Source organism: Psittacula echo, assembly GCF_963264785.1.
Source record: "Psittacula echo genome assembly, chromosome: 4".
NCBI lineage: Eukaryota > Metazoa > Chordata > Aves > Psittaciformes > Psittacidae > Psittacula > Psittacula echo.
The window spans coordinates 80,060,564-80,074,791 of NC_137738.1; the positions used below are offsets into that span (position 1 = coordinate 80,060,564).

At 38.8% G+C, this 14,228-nt stretch overlaps 1 protein-coding gene across 1 annotated transcript in view; it reads left to right on the top strand.

The window, feature by feature from the left end:
* Positions 1-14,228, top strand: part of EYS (eyes shut homolog) — a gene marked incomplete at its 5' end in the record, with an annotated part of 835,842 nt that overhangs the window by 215,968 nt on the left and 605,646 nt on the right. Inside the window, one exon of the mRNA XM_080615919.1 lies at positions 2,999-3,121. Within this exon, the coding sequence (XP_080472045.1) occupies positions 2,999-3,121 (123 nt within the window). The remainder of the gene's footprint in view (positions 1-2,998; positions 3,122-14,228) is intronic.

Below are 14,228 nucleotides of genomic sequence, written 5' to 3' on the forward strand. Positions count from 1 at the left end.
CCTTCAGGGCACATGCACCTGCTCCAATATGGGGTCCTCCACAGACACCTGGAGCACCTCCTCCCATCCTTCTCTGACCTTGGTGCTCACAGGATTGTTTCTCACTCTTTCACCCTCCGTACTCCTCGCTCCACCTGTGGAGCTGCACTCTGGAGCTGCCTCCAGAGGCACCCCCACCTCAGCCGGGGGCTCAGACGTGCCCTGCAATGGGTGGGCTGGATCCATCTGGAACTGACTGTGTCAGCACAGGGCAGCCCCAGCCCCTCCTCATGGAGGAGACCTACAGACCCCACTTCCAGTGCCTGGGCACCTGAACTGACCACACAGCAAGTCAGAGTACCTGAAAGAAACAAGACAACTGAGTTATCCTTTCCTTCTGTAAGTTTCATTAGTCTTTTGGGGTTTTGTTTTAGAGATGTCTACTTCCCTTGTTTAGCAGCATATCCTCATCTACTGTAATTAAGCTGTACACTTTACATGTGCTGAAGACCTGACTTGTATGGCATGTGTTTGTTATTCCTCAGTGTGTTTGTTCTCTGTATTTTATACTGCTCCTGTCCACAGTAGAAATCCCTGGACGATGGATGAGAGATAATCGATCTACTCTGTCTTATCCTGACATTGCAAAATTCAAAAAAGGTGTTATACGATTATTAAAGTGACTGTAATACAAGCAAAACACTTGAAAATCTGTATATTTGCTATCACTATGAATGTCCTCTGGAAGTACTTCCTGCTTAATTTACTGCTCTATTCCAGTAACAAATGCATGTCTTTGCGATATTGAATCAGAAATGAGTGAAATCTAATTCTTTGTAAATAAACTGCAGAAGTTGTGCATTTTATAAATAAATTTTATGAATATAGATTGCAACACCTCTTGGTTTTAATTACAGAACAGCATTTGGAATAAAAGTTCCATGTTAATAGCACACATAAAGATGAAGGCAATCAAAGATAATCTTGCTTCCTTTCCAGGTTTTTCAGGCCAGTACTGTGAAATAGAAGTGAATGAGTGTGATTCAGCTCCCTGCTTGAATGGCGCTGTCTGTCAGAATGATGTCAACAGCTATGATTGTTTTTGCCCTGAAGGTAAGTTGTTCAAAATAATTTACTTTCATTATCTTTGACAATTCTAAAAATTGCCTGAAGTCTGCAAAATATGTGCTTGACAGTCTTCAAAGCCATTGTTAAAATTTCCTTTGTGTGGAAATTTTTCATTCTTTTGTGAAGTCTCATTTGCATTTTTGTCCACCAAGGCACCCAATAAAACAAGCATTCTCATTAAGAATGGAGAGAGGTACACTTGTAACTGCCACTGTTTGTTGGACAGAACCTCATGATTTTAGAAAAGTCTGAAAGAGTGGAGAAAACACAAGTGAGAAGTACATGAAATCCACAGAAAATGTAATCAATGAACTTACAAAGAATCTATTTTATCCTGATGTACTAAATTACTGCTTTATGACTGAGCATAGCAAGTAAATTACAAAATTACAATGGCCATAATAATGACTGTAATATATCTTCAGTGCAGAAATCTATTAAAACTTTCACAGACAAAAAAAAAAAAGCAACCCAAAAAAACGGTTTTCAGCACTGGGTCTGTTTGTTTAAAAATGCATAAACTGCTCAGTGTTATCAGACGTGTATGAACAAATGAGTGTTTTCAAGAAAGAAGTAGTTAAAGGGAAAACTGAAATGCTTTAAAACATTTAAAATTACAGGTCTTCCTGAAATACTTTCACAAATGTATTTCTTCTGAATATTTGTATGTGTTTGTTTTATTTTTTTAAATTGGATTTTTAATTAAAAATAAAGTCAAGTTTGTGATTTATAACCTCGTACTTTGTTTTAAACTTTCTTATACTTGTTTGAGGGTTTTTTACTATTTTGTAAGGGTAGACTGGTGCTGAGTTGATTTGAAAGCTTATAATATTTCAGGGTTTTATATATTCAAGTATTCTAGTGGTGATGAGTTCAGAAACTCATCACAAAAGATGAAATTGTTACAAATTATTCTCATAAGTACAGACTCTGTCATTAGTTAGCTTAAATTGGAAGCCAAAACACATATTGAAGACAGTTGAAAATTAAGCTGGGAAAAGATCATTCTGCTGGTCTGCCTGACCAGCTTATGGAAAAATAAATCTTGGCATCCACATTGATAATTTTGTGGTGTACTTGTTACCTGTGAGACATGGGTCTGATTAAACTCTAAATGCAAATGAGAGCTGTTACTGTATACATTACTAATGAACTGAGGGTAATTCTGAAGTTTTATGACTTAGGGATCAGTGGAAATTGGTTCCATGGTCAGTTTGTGAAATTATGGGAATATGCCTTGCAATGAGGGTGCTGATAGCTTAGCATTAGTCATGGTCTTCCTGCAGCCATGGCCTGTGACAACACTAATGATAGTAATTTTCTACCATGACCATGAATTAAAATGCATTTAGAAGAGCATAAAATGTCAGCTATTGGAGAGCAGATTCTCCAGCAATTTCAAGTACAAAAAAATACTGTTGGGCTTCTGGGTTTGGTAAAAGTCACTATGACACAAGAAACAAATAGAGAAAAAGTAGCAAAGTAATTATTTGAGAGCTGATTTTTAAAACTATAATCAGCTCTCTAAATTCCAGCATCACTTATCTTCATCTGCAATGGTTTCAAAATGGCAGAAGATACATAGATTCTGCTAAACAAATAATTCAACTAAATTAATAAAAATACTGAATACTAAGCTTGTTCTTCCAGTTACTATCTCTTTTTAAAGTATATTTGATGGTAAATGTATTTTCCTGTTAATGACAGAGCAGAAGAATCTTCCAGGAAGACCTTTCAGTAAGACTTCAAGACAATATTATTACAAGAGTAAATTGAAAACAATTGGGGTTTTTTTAGTTTCTTTAGAAAAAGGGACCCAAAAACATGCTTTAGAAAAGAAGGCACAGATATAGCTGAATAATAAATAGCTCTCTATTTTTTTCCAAACAAGGGTTTGAAGGTTTGAACTGTGAAATCAACTTTGATGAGTGCACTTATGGTTTTTGTAAAAGCAATTCAACTTGTTTAGACCTGGTTGCAGACTACAGCTGTGTTTGTCCTCCAGGATTCACTGGTAAGATTTCTTTCAACTCTGGAAAGACATTAAATAGTTAAACTTTTTATTCTTTTTTTTCTGAAATTAAAAGAAACTTTTTAATTGCATTTTGTTCAGCGTTTTAGCATTAAAAATGCTCTGTGCTATTACTAATCTGCTTTAATCTCCCTACTAATATGATAAAAATTGAAAGCAATGTGCATGCTATTTGATTAATTGATGGAAAGTAAAATTATACTTTGCCTAGGAAAAAAAGTGTTCAGAAACACCTAGTCTATATAGGTGAGCAATGACAGCTATAGCAGGTGCTGTTTGTCTTCAGATGATCACATCAGAGCCATACTCAATTGAGACAGAAATGAGAATACAGTTTTAGCAAGGGGATACTTTGTTCTCTTCAGGAAAGAAGCCATGAGATCCTTATGATAAATAGCTTATAAATTGAACTTTAATTTGTGTGTCTACCAGGTTTAAGAAAGTAACTCTTGCACTAGAAGTAGTCTTCATGGCCTTACTTTCTGCCAGAAGCATCTAACAGGATCATTGGGAAATCAATAAAACTGTCTCCAAAAGTATGCCATATTAACAACTAACATGCTGTGATTTCAGAGGCTGGAGCAACTGACTTTCAGCTGCTGATTTCATAGAGGCAAATGGAGCAGCATTAGTCATCAGCTGTAACAGGAAGACAAGCAGTGGCAGTCTCAGTAATCATACACAGTTAGTGGGTGTTGTAATAAAAAGCCAAACAAATATGTACTGAGAGCTCAAAATCTGTTGACCAGTGGAGAGGAAAGACAAAAATGAAAGAGATCTATTATGGAGAAATAAAAGGTTGAAGAAGCAAGTAGAATAGTTAAGGACAAGGAGGAAAAATTAAGTTAGAAGTAAATAGAGCATTTCAGTTGATAGTAACGCCAGCGTCATAGAATCATAGAATCATGGAATCAGAGAATCATGGAATCAGAGAATCATAGAATAATTAGGGTTTGAAAGGACCTTAAGATCATATAGTTCCAACCCCCCTGCCATGGGCAGGGACACCTCACACTAAACCATGTCACCCAAGGCTCTGTCCAATCCGGCCTTGAACACCGCCAAGGATGGAGCATTCGCAACTTCCCCAGGAAACCCATTCCAGTGCCTCACTAGCCTTACAGTAAAGAACTTCTCCCTTATATCCAATCTAAACTTCCCCTGTTTAAGTTTGAACCAGTTACCCTTTGTCCTGTCACTACAGTCCCTGATGAATAATCCATCCCCAGCATCCTTGTAGGCCCCCTTCAGATACTGGAAGGCTGCTATGAGGTCTCCATGCAGCCTTCTCTTCTCCAGGCTGAACAGCCCCAACTTTCTCAGCCTGTTTTCACATGGGAGGTGCTTCACTCCCCTGATCATCCTCATGGCTCTTCTTTGGACTTGTTCTAACAGTTCCATGTCCTTTTTATGTTGAGGACACCAGAACTGCACACAATACTCCAAGTGAGGTCTCACGAGAGCAGAGTATAGAGAGGCAGGATCACCTCCTTCGACCTGATGGTCACACTCCTTTTGATGCAGCCCAGGATACAGTTGGCTTTCTGGCCTCCAAGTGCACACTGCTGGCTCATGTTCATTTTCTCATCCACTAGCACCCCCAAGTCCTCTGCAGGGCTGCTCTGAATCTCTTCTCTGCCCAACCTGTAGCTGTGCCTGGGATTGCTCTGACCCAGGTGTAGGACCTTGCACTTGGCACGGTTAAACTTCATAAGGTTGGCATAAGCCCACCTTACAAGAATGTCAAGGTCCCTCTGGATGGCATCCTTCCCTCCAGCGTATCAACCGAATCACACAACTTGGTGTCATCGGCAAACTTGCTGAGGGTGCACTCAATCCCACTGTCCATGTCACCAGCAAAGATGTTGAACAAGACCGTTCCCAACACCGATCCCTGAGGGACACCACTTGTTACTGGTCTTCAGCTGGACAGCGAGCCATTGACCACAACTCTTTGTGTGCGGCCATCCAGCCAGTTCTTTATCCACTGAGTGGTCCACCCATCAAATTGATGTCTCTCCAATTTAGAGACAAGGATGTCATGCGGTTTAACATCCAGTTTAGGAGCACTTCTTACATATATTGTCAATGGTTAAAAAAAGGCAGATGGTACATAAGTAATGTAAGATGATACACAGAGATTTAGAATCTGTGGAAGCAATAACAGTTGCAGCTTCCACAAGCATCTGTGATTTTGCTTGATTCATGGCAACTATTCTCATTATTCTTATATTATTCAGCATTTTAAAACCGAGCTGTGCTGTATTTCTTACAAGATCAACTCTCCTTTTTTGTTTCATAACTGGATTTGCTGTCATGTGTTTGCAGAGTATATTCCTACTTTGTGTCAATCATGAAAATAATAGAGGTGATTACAAAGTATTTGTTTATGTAATAGAAGCATTTTTAATGCAATAGTTTGAAAAGAAGGAGCTTTAAAACATACTGCTATGCTGCAAGAATCAAAATGGAAAACATACAACTTTTCTGTAGTAGATTGCAGTCAGTTTGAACTAGGGAATGCAGGAAAAGCTGTTCCTTTGAAAATACAGCTACACTACTTTGGAGTATGATGGAATTCACATGACAGAACCAGAAGAACTAAAACTAATGTGTGGATGACACCAAGGCAGCCTTGAACGGTGTATGCTCTCCTTAGGAAGAACACTTCATCCTAGATTTATAGTGATGCAAACAGTTTGCCAATAACATATCTGTTCATTCCCAGACAAAAAGAAGTCAAAATCTGTCAACAGTAAAACAGTTACAGGTGAGTTATGGGCAGATTTTAATGAATACCTCAAGGCCTATGTTGAAGTCATAGAAGTTCACATGACTGCATAATAGGCCATTATGAAAACGTTCTATTTTCTCCCCCATTTCCTGTGTGGGAGACTTTTCATCATGAATGTGCTATTGATCTCACTTAAATTGGCTTTTTTTTGTGAGACAAGACAGCTTCCACAAGAAAAAAATCAGTCAGTTCACTGACTGGAATTGGAAGTGGGGATAAGGATCCTCCTGATTACACGGAGTATTTTGATCTGTGCTCATGCTATTTGTAAATGCACAGTCAGCCATTGTGGATGTCATTAGGTTTGCTCTTTCCAACAACTGCTTCAACCTCCCTAGAAAGAGTCTTTGATGCAAAATACCGTATATTTGAGCTTTTACCTTCTAAGAAAAGCAGACAGTGGTGCAAGAATGTTTCATGTCTTTCTGAGTTTTAGGATTGATGTTAATAGCCCAAGAAGATGCTGCCATAATAACAGTGGTACACTGAAAACCTTTTAAAGGGGAAAAGGAAATATAGTGGATACATATTAATTTTTTGTTTATGCAGTTAATATTTAGGAAATGTAGAAATCTATGTTATATACTGAATGTAGAAAAGCACCATTAACAGCACAGTAAAAATTGTTATACCAGAAAACTTACTAATGTCTACCCATTTTTTTTTTTTTTGGAGTTATGGTCAACGTTCTAGTGTCCCTCTGGGTTCTACAGGTGACAGTTTCAGTCTTCTTAGAGCATGGAGGAGTCTAGACCTTATTCATTAACATCTTGAGCCCTTTCCCAAGAGAAAAATGATGTTCCTGGTGGTGGTTTCTTCCTCCTTAGTTAGGTATCCAGCTGAGGTTATTCTTACACATTTTCTTATCTTGCCCATATCCTGTCCTGCACTGCCAGCTGCAGCCTGACCATGGTCCCCAGCCCTGCCAGCCCCTGGTACACAGACGGCTGTGTTTTGCCAGGCAGTGACAGGTAGAAGGTGCCACCCTCTCTGCAGCAGGGCCACCCCCAGAGCTGAAGCTGGAGCAGGAGGCTCAGCAGTCATTGGGCCAGTGCAGGGGTTGAGCCAATGAAACCCAGCTCAGTCCATGGCACTACCGGGGTATCCGCTGCTGAGGGTAAACATTGTATTTACTGGGCTACCAGAGTTAGCTCTGACTACACGGAGGCAAAAGTCCAAAAGTTCATTAATATCTGCTAGCACCCTGTCAATCACACTTTGTATTTTTCTGATGAGACTTGCTCAAGGAACTGAGATTTTATAAAATCCAGTAAATGTATAAAATGTATAGGGCTGATTTTAATTTTTTTTCTTTTTGTCCCCCAGATGCGCTTTTTCTTTCCTAGCATTTTAAAAGGCATCTCCAAGTAGAGTTTAGCTTTATCATCTGAGCTGGTCAGGTACAAAAACTATCTTAAGCCTAATTGTTTGCTTGTCTTACTGTTCACTAGCTCTGTTCTGGCAGCATAACCCAGCTTTGGCGTTGCATGCCTTGTGCATGAATGCTCTGCTGGAAGGGCAGCATTGGACAGGGGGGAGACAGCTGCCTGTTTCAATAGTGTTGGCTGGGTATGCTCCACAGACGGCAGAGCTTGTTCCTTCCCTGGGAGCAGAGCCGGGAGGAGGCAATACCATGGAAGGGAGGGAGCAGGCCTGGATGGGGAGAGCAGATCTCTCCTGCTGTGGAAAATCAGCAGGACAACAGCATCCTAAATACCCGAGAATGCTGAGAGGAGCAGGGAGTCTTCTTCAAGCTTCTTCTCTCACATACTCTCACATACAGTTCTTACTATTAAAAAGGTGTGCACCTTAACGCTGGCAACTTTGCAGCCTGCTGCATGGACTGCCCTTTACTGTGAGAAAGATAGGCACACAGAGAGAAGCAGCCCTGAGGAAGACAAGGAAAAGACTTCCTATTAAATCAAAGCTTATTCTCAAATGCCCTCTTGTGGGAGTCAGCATACACAGGATCATTATAATTATCCCATAGTAAAGAGCTACTGGACAAATGGACAGATGGCAACACTGCCACATTCTTACTTCACAATTTTTTGTTTAATTTTGTCAAGTAAAGGGTTTCAAAAACATCTGGCAGTTGAGATAGGTAAAGGCAGCCCATGTCTGTTAGCCTGACAAGTCACAAAAATTAGAAAGACTTGTTTTGAACATCCAGACTAGTTAATTCTGAGCATTATAAGAACCTTCAGGTAGGTGAAGTAGGGAACAGTAGGACACCTTCAGTACCTTGAGTAGTAAGGCACCTTGAATCAGGAGGGCTAGAATGGAATTCACCAGTGATACAGAAGGAGGAGGCAATTTTATGAGGTGCTGGTTACTGACCTTTTTTCATAATTTGGGTGGATTTTCTCTGGTCATATCAGTCCCTGGAACCCAAGAATTTTGTAACTCAGTGTTCTGGTATAAGAAGGCATAGGTTTTTAACTACAAATAGGTGATGGGATTATATTTTGTCCATTGTAAACTCTTTGCCTGTTTTAAGTTTTATGAAAGATTATTAATTAAATGAATTTCAAAACTGTGTGCATGTGCCTGAATGAAGTGATGCCTAACTTGGGAAGTTGACACCAGTGAACACTGTGTAGAAAATAGATGTTTCCGAAGTGATTTTTACTTTAGCACTTAGCACTGAATTTTGTTGTTATTTATATGCATGAGATTCCTAAATAGATTTCCTCTCCTATATCATGGTCTATATGAATTCTCCATGCGTAACATGATCCTTGTTTTAGGTTTTGCCTGTGTCTCATTCATGTTTATCGTTATCGTGAGGCAGTATGAACCAACAATCATAATCTACCATCAGGTGACATATTGACTTAAATAAGTGTTAGGCTTTACACAGCAGGCTAAACAAATTTGCAAAGCTTTTAATATGCTTTCTGAAGTTCAAATCTATGTAATTTCCTCTGACATGTCTCATGAGCTTTAGGAATCCTGTAGTAGCCATTGTGGCTAAACAAGTGGTCCCTGCAACACTGAACGTCTGAAAACCAAAATTATAAAAGCATGTGCTGTGTTTCACAGCTCACCTCACTCAATCACAAGGGAACAGGTGATACCTTTTTTGTTCTTTCAAAATTTTTTTCCTGTTCATTATTTTTCAACCGTTTTCTAAGCTTTGTTTTCAGCAAGTCAGCAAAAGCTGTTCTATTTTAGGCAGCTTTTGGCTAACCCAGATATTTTTAGTTAATATCAGGACTACTGCACAGTTTAAAATAATTGAGTCACTCCATCCTTTATTCCATCCATGCTAATCATCTCCAGTCCTGTCCTCAACGATTCAAAAGAAAGAATTGACCTGAGAAGTCTATTTGTGCTCACCCATCTTTAGAGTCAGTCACAGATCACAGAATTATAGAATCATAGAATCATAGAATAGTTAGGGTTGGAAAGGACCTTAAGATCATCAAGTTCCAATCCCCCTGCCATGGGCAGGGACACCTCACACTAAACCATATCACCCAAGGCCTCATCCAACCTGGCCTTGAACACCGCCAAGGATGGAGCACTCACAGCCTCCCTGGGCAACCCATTCCAGTGCCTCACCACCCTCTCAGTAAAGAATTTCTTCCTTATATCCAATCTAAACTTCCCCTGTTTAAGTTTGAACCCGTTACCCCTTGTCCTGTCACTACAGTCCCTGATGAAGAGTCCTTGAACAGCATCCTTGTAGGCCCCCTTCAGATGCTGGAAGGCTGCTATGAGGTCTCCACGCAGCCTTCTCTTCTCCAGGCTGAACAGCCCCAACTTTCTCAGCCTGTCTCCATATGAGAGGTGCTCCAGTCCCCTGATCATCCTCGTGGCCCTCCTCTGGACAATGACCAAGATCATGTGAACAACATGCCTATGTCTGATCTGTAGTCAAAGTGCTGAAAGTGTTTCAAACCAATCCAAAACCTGGAAGCTGAAGACTGAAGAGGGTAGTATGGTTACCACAGCTCCTCACCACCAGCGTTGTGATCCATAATAGGCCCATGTTGGATGAGAGGGAAAGTATGATTGCCTTTCCACCTGCTCTTCTAGAGCAGTGCCAATAGGCTGCTGATTTTCAGAAACATTCCAGAAGGGAAGTTGCCAGGAGCAGGCTCCCCACAGTTGGGTGTGCAAACTTAACGTGCTGGAAAATAAACACTATTTATGCATACATGCAAATGTATTCAATATGTATTTCTGTGGTTATTAGAGAATGTTTATCATCATGTCAAATGTAATTGTATCTGCTTCCCCTGGAAGAAATTCAGGATAGAACAGAGTGGAAAAATAACGATCAGTAGAGTGTAGAAAAGTCTGTTTAAGTTTCATCATGTTGCAAATTACATTACATAAAAAAAAGATAAAATAATACATTAAAAACTATTGAATTGCATGAAAGAAAACCAAATCAATTATAGTTCAGTAGCAGTGTTTTTTTTCCAGTCATCTAAAAACCAAGCAGTGTCTCATTATTTTTTTTGTGAGAAATCAAATGATACATTTCTCCAATAGTTTTCCATCTGCAAATACTATGCTTGACTTGTTTGAATTAGAAGGTGAGTAGTAAGAGTTGGAACCATCTGACAAAAGATAAGTTAATTCTTCAATCAGAAGTTTAATTAGTTTATATGGGATTTACTTTATTATTGCTCTACTGGAGGCATTACGAGATTATTTTTGTATTTCAGTTTATCCGCTTTAGATATAATGTATTTTTTTTTCAATAGTGATGACAATTGTCATACATAATACAGTGTATGTAGAACATACTTTAATATCTTTCTGGGTGTAACTGTGTATTAATTAATTTTAAATAAACTGTAACATAATGTAATATGTTAGGTTTGGTTTTCAGTAAAAATATGTTGTCAGTTGCTGGGGGGCCCTTAGCAAATAAAAGATAAAAAGTAATCATGTCGAAAAAAGCTCATACAGTGATTAAAGCACACACAGAAGACTCCCGATAACATGATTAAAAGTCTTAGTCTTCCTGAGTTACTGTGGGATATCAACCAAACTTTTCTTTAACTCCGGACTTTTTCTTTTTTCCTTTTCTTTGCATGTGTTTTCTATTTATATTCTAAACAATTAAGGTCATGGATGTCATTGTACTATGAACAGTGATAAGCCAGCACAGTAAGCAAAATTTTTGCTTTTTACATGAGCACACCTGTAAAATATGTAAAATAACATATGGATTTCAAGACAATTTCCAGCTAGGTTAAGATTTTTATTATAACTGCCTCAATTAACCTCTTGGAACTAAATTTTCTGTTATGACATGAGCAATCAGTGAATAGATATTTGACATAGGAAAATCTGCAACCAGCCATTTTCCCCACTGCATATTTTTCCATTCCTCCCAGTCGTTTTGTTAGCCAATTTGAGAAACAGAAGTACCATCTTACAGAAGAACGGTTTTCTCTATTTTTTTATAGGACACAGTTCCTCTTTGGAAAAAATCTCCCAAATCATTGATGTTGGAAGGTCTGTTGTTCAGTAACTCCTTTGCAGCAACTGCTATCATTATACCAGAGGTTTTCCTACTAAAATGTATTTCCCAGTATATGCCAAGCTGTCTTTTGAACAAGTGAAGCAATTCACCTTGGGCACCTTCTTATTTGACAGAGTCATACTGTAAAAGGTATGACACTACCAGTTTTAGTGTGACCATGCTAAGTGGGAGCCATATTTGGTGCCGTATTCAGAAAACTTGTTGACTTTTCTTCTTCACTCTTTGGTCTTTGTCTTGATTTTTCTTTCTTTCATTTTTAAACACCTTTTTTTTTTTTTTTCCCCCTCAGTTCTGCAACTCCCTGTAGCTACTGATTTTTCTGTATTTGAGACATTTTACGTATGTTAGGCATTTGTTCTTTGTCCATGTTGCTTACATCAAACCTGAAACAGCTCATGTGTTAGATTTTTTGCTTTGCTACCAGTAACTGGCAACAGGTGAGCTGTTAATACCATTGGAGTCTCTAGTACCATGTTACAAATGCATCTTCAAGGCCTCTGCTCTCTCCCCTGGACTCCTTCACACTGCAGCCTTATTCTAGGATCATAATCAGTTCATTCTGTGCAGCACAACTACTTGTTATTTCTGTCTATATCTCATTAAAAATAAGCATAACATGATGCAATTTACCAAATTAAGGAAGACTAAAACAAATTAAACAAGATCCACCTCACCACTAGACATGTTCTGAGGCTTCTGGTGTTAGCTTGACACCAAACCTGTGGCCTGGTGCTTGAAATGGCAATGACAAATGTACTGGGCTGCAGAGCTACAGTAGGGACATTACTGCACTGGTTGACTGACTTGAACAGTAGGTTGATCAGAGGCTGTTGTTTGCCCAGATCTGAGGAGTCTTGAGGCAGGAGGGGAAAAGCATATACTGCAAAGTGGTATTTTTAATGCTGTTTATACAAATATTGTTAGAATACTTTTTTCCTTGACACCTTGGCAGTAAGAAAGAAACAGAATTGCATGGATTATTTGCTCTGGTAGCAGAAGAGCAGCACCTGACAGACAGTTTCTCTAGGAACCTCCAAGGGCAGGATGAACACATTTCGCATAATGACAATGATGTTATAGAACCCAACTGCCTAAGGGTGGGCTATAGCTATCACAGACAGATTGACTCACAGACTTGTCCTGATGTTTTCCCAGAATAGGCTCATAGAAGGCTACAGGATGATTAAGTTTCTTCTGGAAGTCTTCTAACCTGTAGGTTTCTGCTTGTATGCTCTATGTTAGGACTGTATACAGAAGGTAGTTAATGTTGCCCATTAACCACCTTGTATTGAACCTAATTACTTTTGATTAAAGCACACAATGAGTCCAAAAGGCTTAAAATTTGATACAAATGCGTGAAGACAAGTCAGAATTTCACTGGCATTTTTTTCTAGTAGGAATCACAAATATACTTAGAAGTTTGTATTAAATATTTTATTTAAATTTTTGTCTTTAACTTCGAGCCACTGTGTATCATTACCTTTTCTACACAAAAATGAAAAAGCCTCTCGCTACCCAAGTATTTTCTCTTTGTAAAGACACTTCTATACTGTAATCAAGTTGCTTCTTGTTTTTGTTTGTTGTAAATGAAACAGATGGAGCTCTTAAAGCTTTTGCCAACAGCACGCTTTCTTCAGTTGTTGAATAAATTGTGTGTCTTTTCCTGCATTCTTCCACTTATTTTTAATATGGAACATTGTAGTTAATGTTTTATGCAGCAGTATTTTACACATCAATACAACACAAAACCATTCTTGGTTTTTTAAATACATTTGAGATTTTTTTTTTTTCCCTCACAGCACTGCAATAGGGCTCATATGCTGAGGTCCTCAGCAGTCCTTTTCAGATCACTTCTGTTTCCTCACATACAGTTCAGCAGCTGTAACCTACATGTCTTTTTCTTTGCCTGTATCTGGCAGCTGCAAGTGACCAGAAGTGACCCTCAATACACAGAAAAATGTACTGTGTAACTGAAAAAAGTTACCACAGGATTTGTGTTAGTGCATATGCTTGTTGTTCTGTGTAAGGGAGGTATGGGAAAGGAAGTGAGAGTGGAAATGAAGGGTCTTTTTAAAAGTCAGTGTTGAATTAATAGAGTAAGGTCTTTTCACATCCACCTACAGAAAAAGAGGGAACTATGAAATGGTTCATTTGTCTCATTATGATTTTCTCATGAGAAAGACTTGAGGGGCGAAGATAGGTTGAATGTGCCGAAAGCTGTACTGCTGTCTTTGTAAGAGTAGGATTTTCCATCTACCCCTCTGTAGTTTAAACCATGCACATTTATGGTGTGCATGAAGAATGTGTTTGCTTACTAGTATTAATACTTTCATCTTTTGTTTCTCTTGCCTATTGCATACTGTACTCACCTTTGTCTTATCTGACTAAGACAGAAATGCATTTTGACAGAGACACACAGTGGAGACAAAGATTTGGACAGAAGCACTATGTTCCAAAGTGGGAGCTCTGTTATCACACCCCAAGTAACTTAAGACCTTTACTCTACCATGTGGCAAAGCAAATTTCCAGACAATCAATTCACTGTATGAACATAAAAGCCTTTGGACCTTCTTCAGTGTTACAGTGTGTATGCTCTGTAAAATATATAACACTAGAACAAAACAGGAAATATTATCTGTTCCATTCTCATCCCAGCAGAAAACCTGTACTACACATACGTTATTTCTCTCATATGTTTGTCTCCTTAAAGAATTCTGACACCATTCCTTATTTTCCTCAGGCATTCTTTCCAGTGTGTTCTTATACTGAGCATCAGAAGTAGCTCC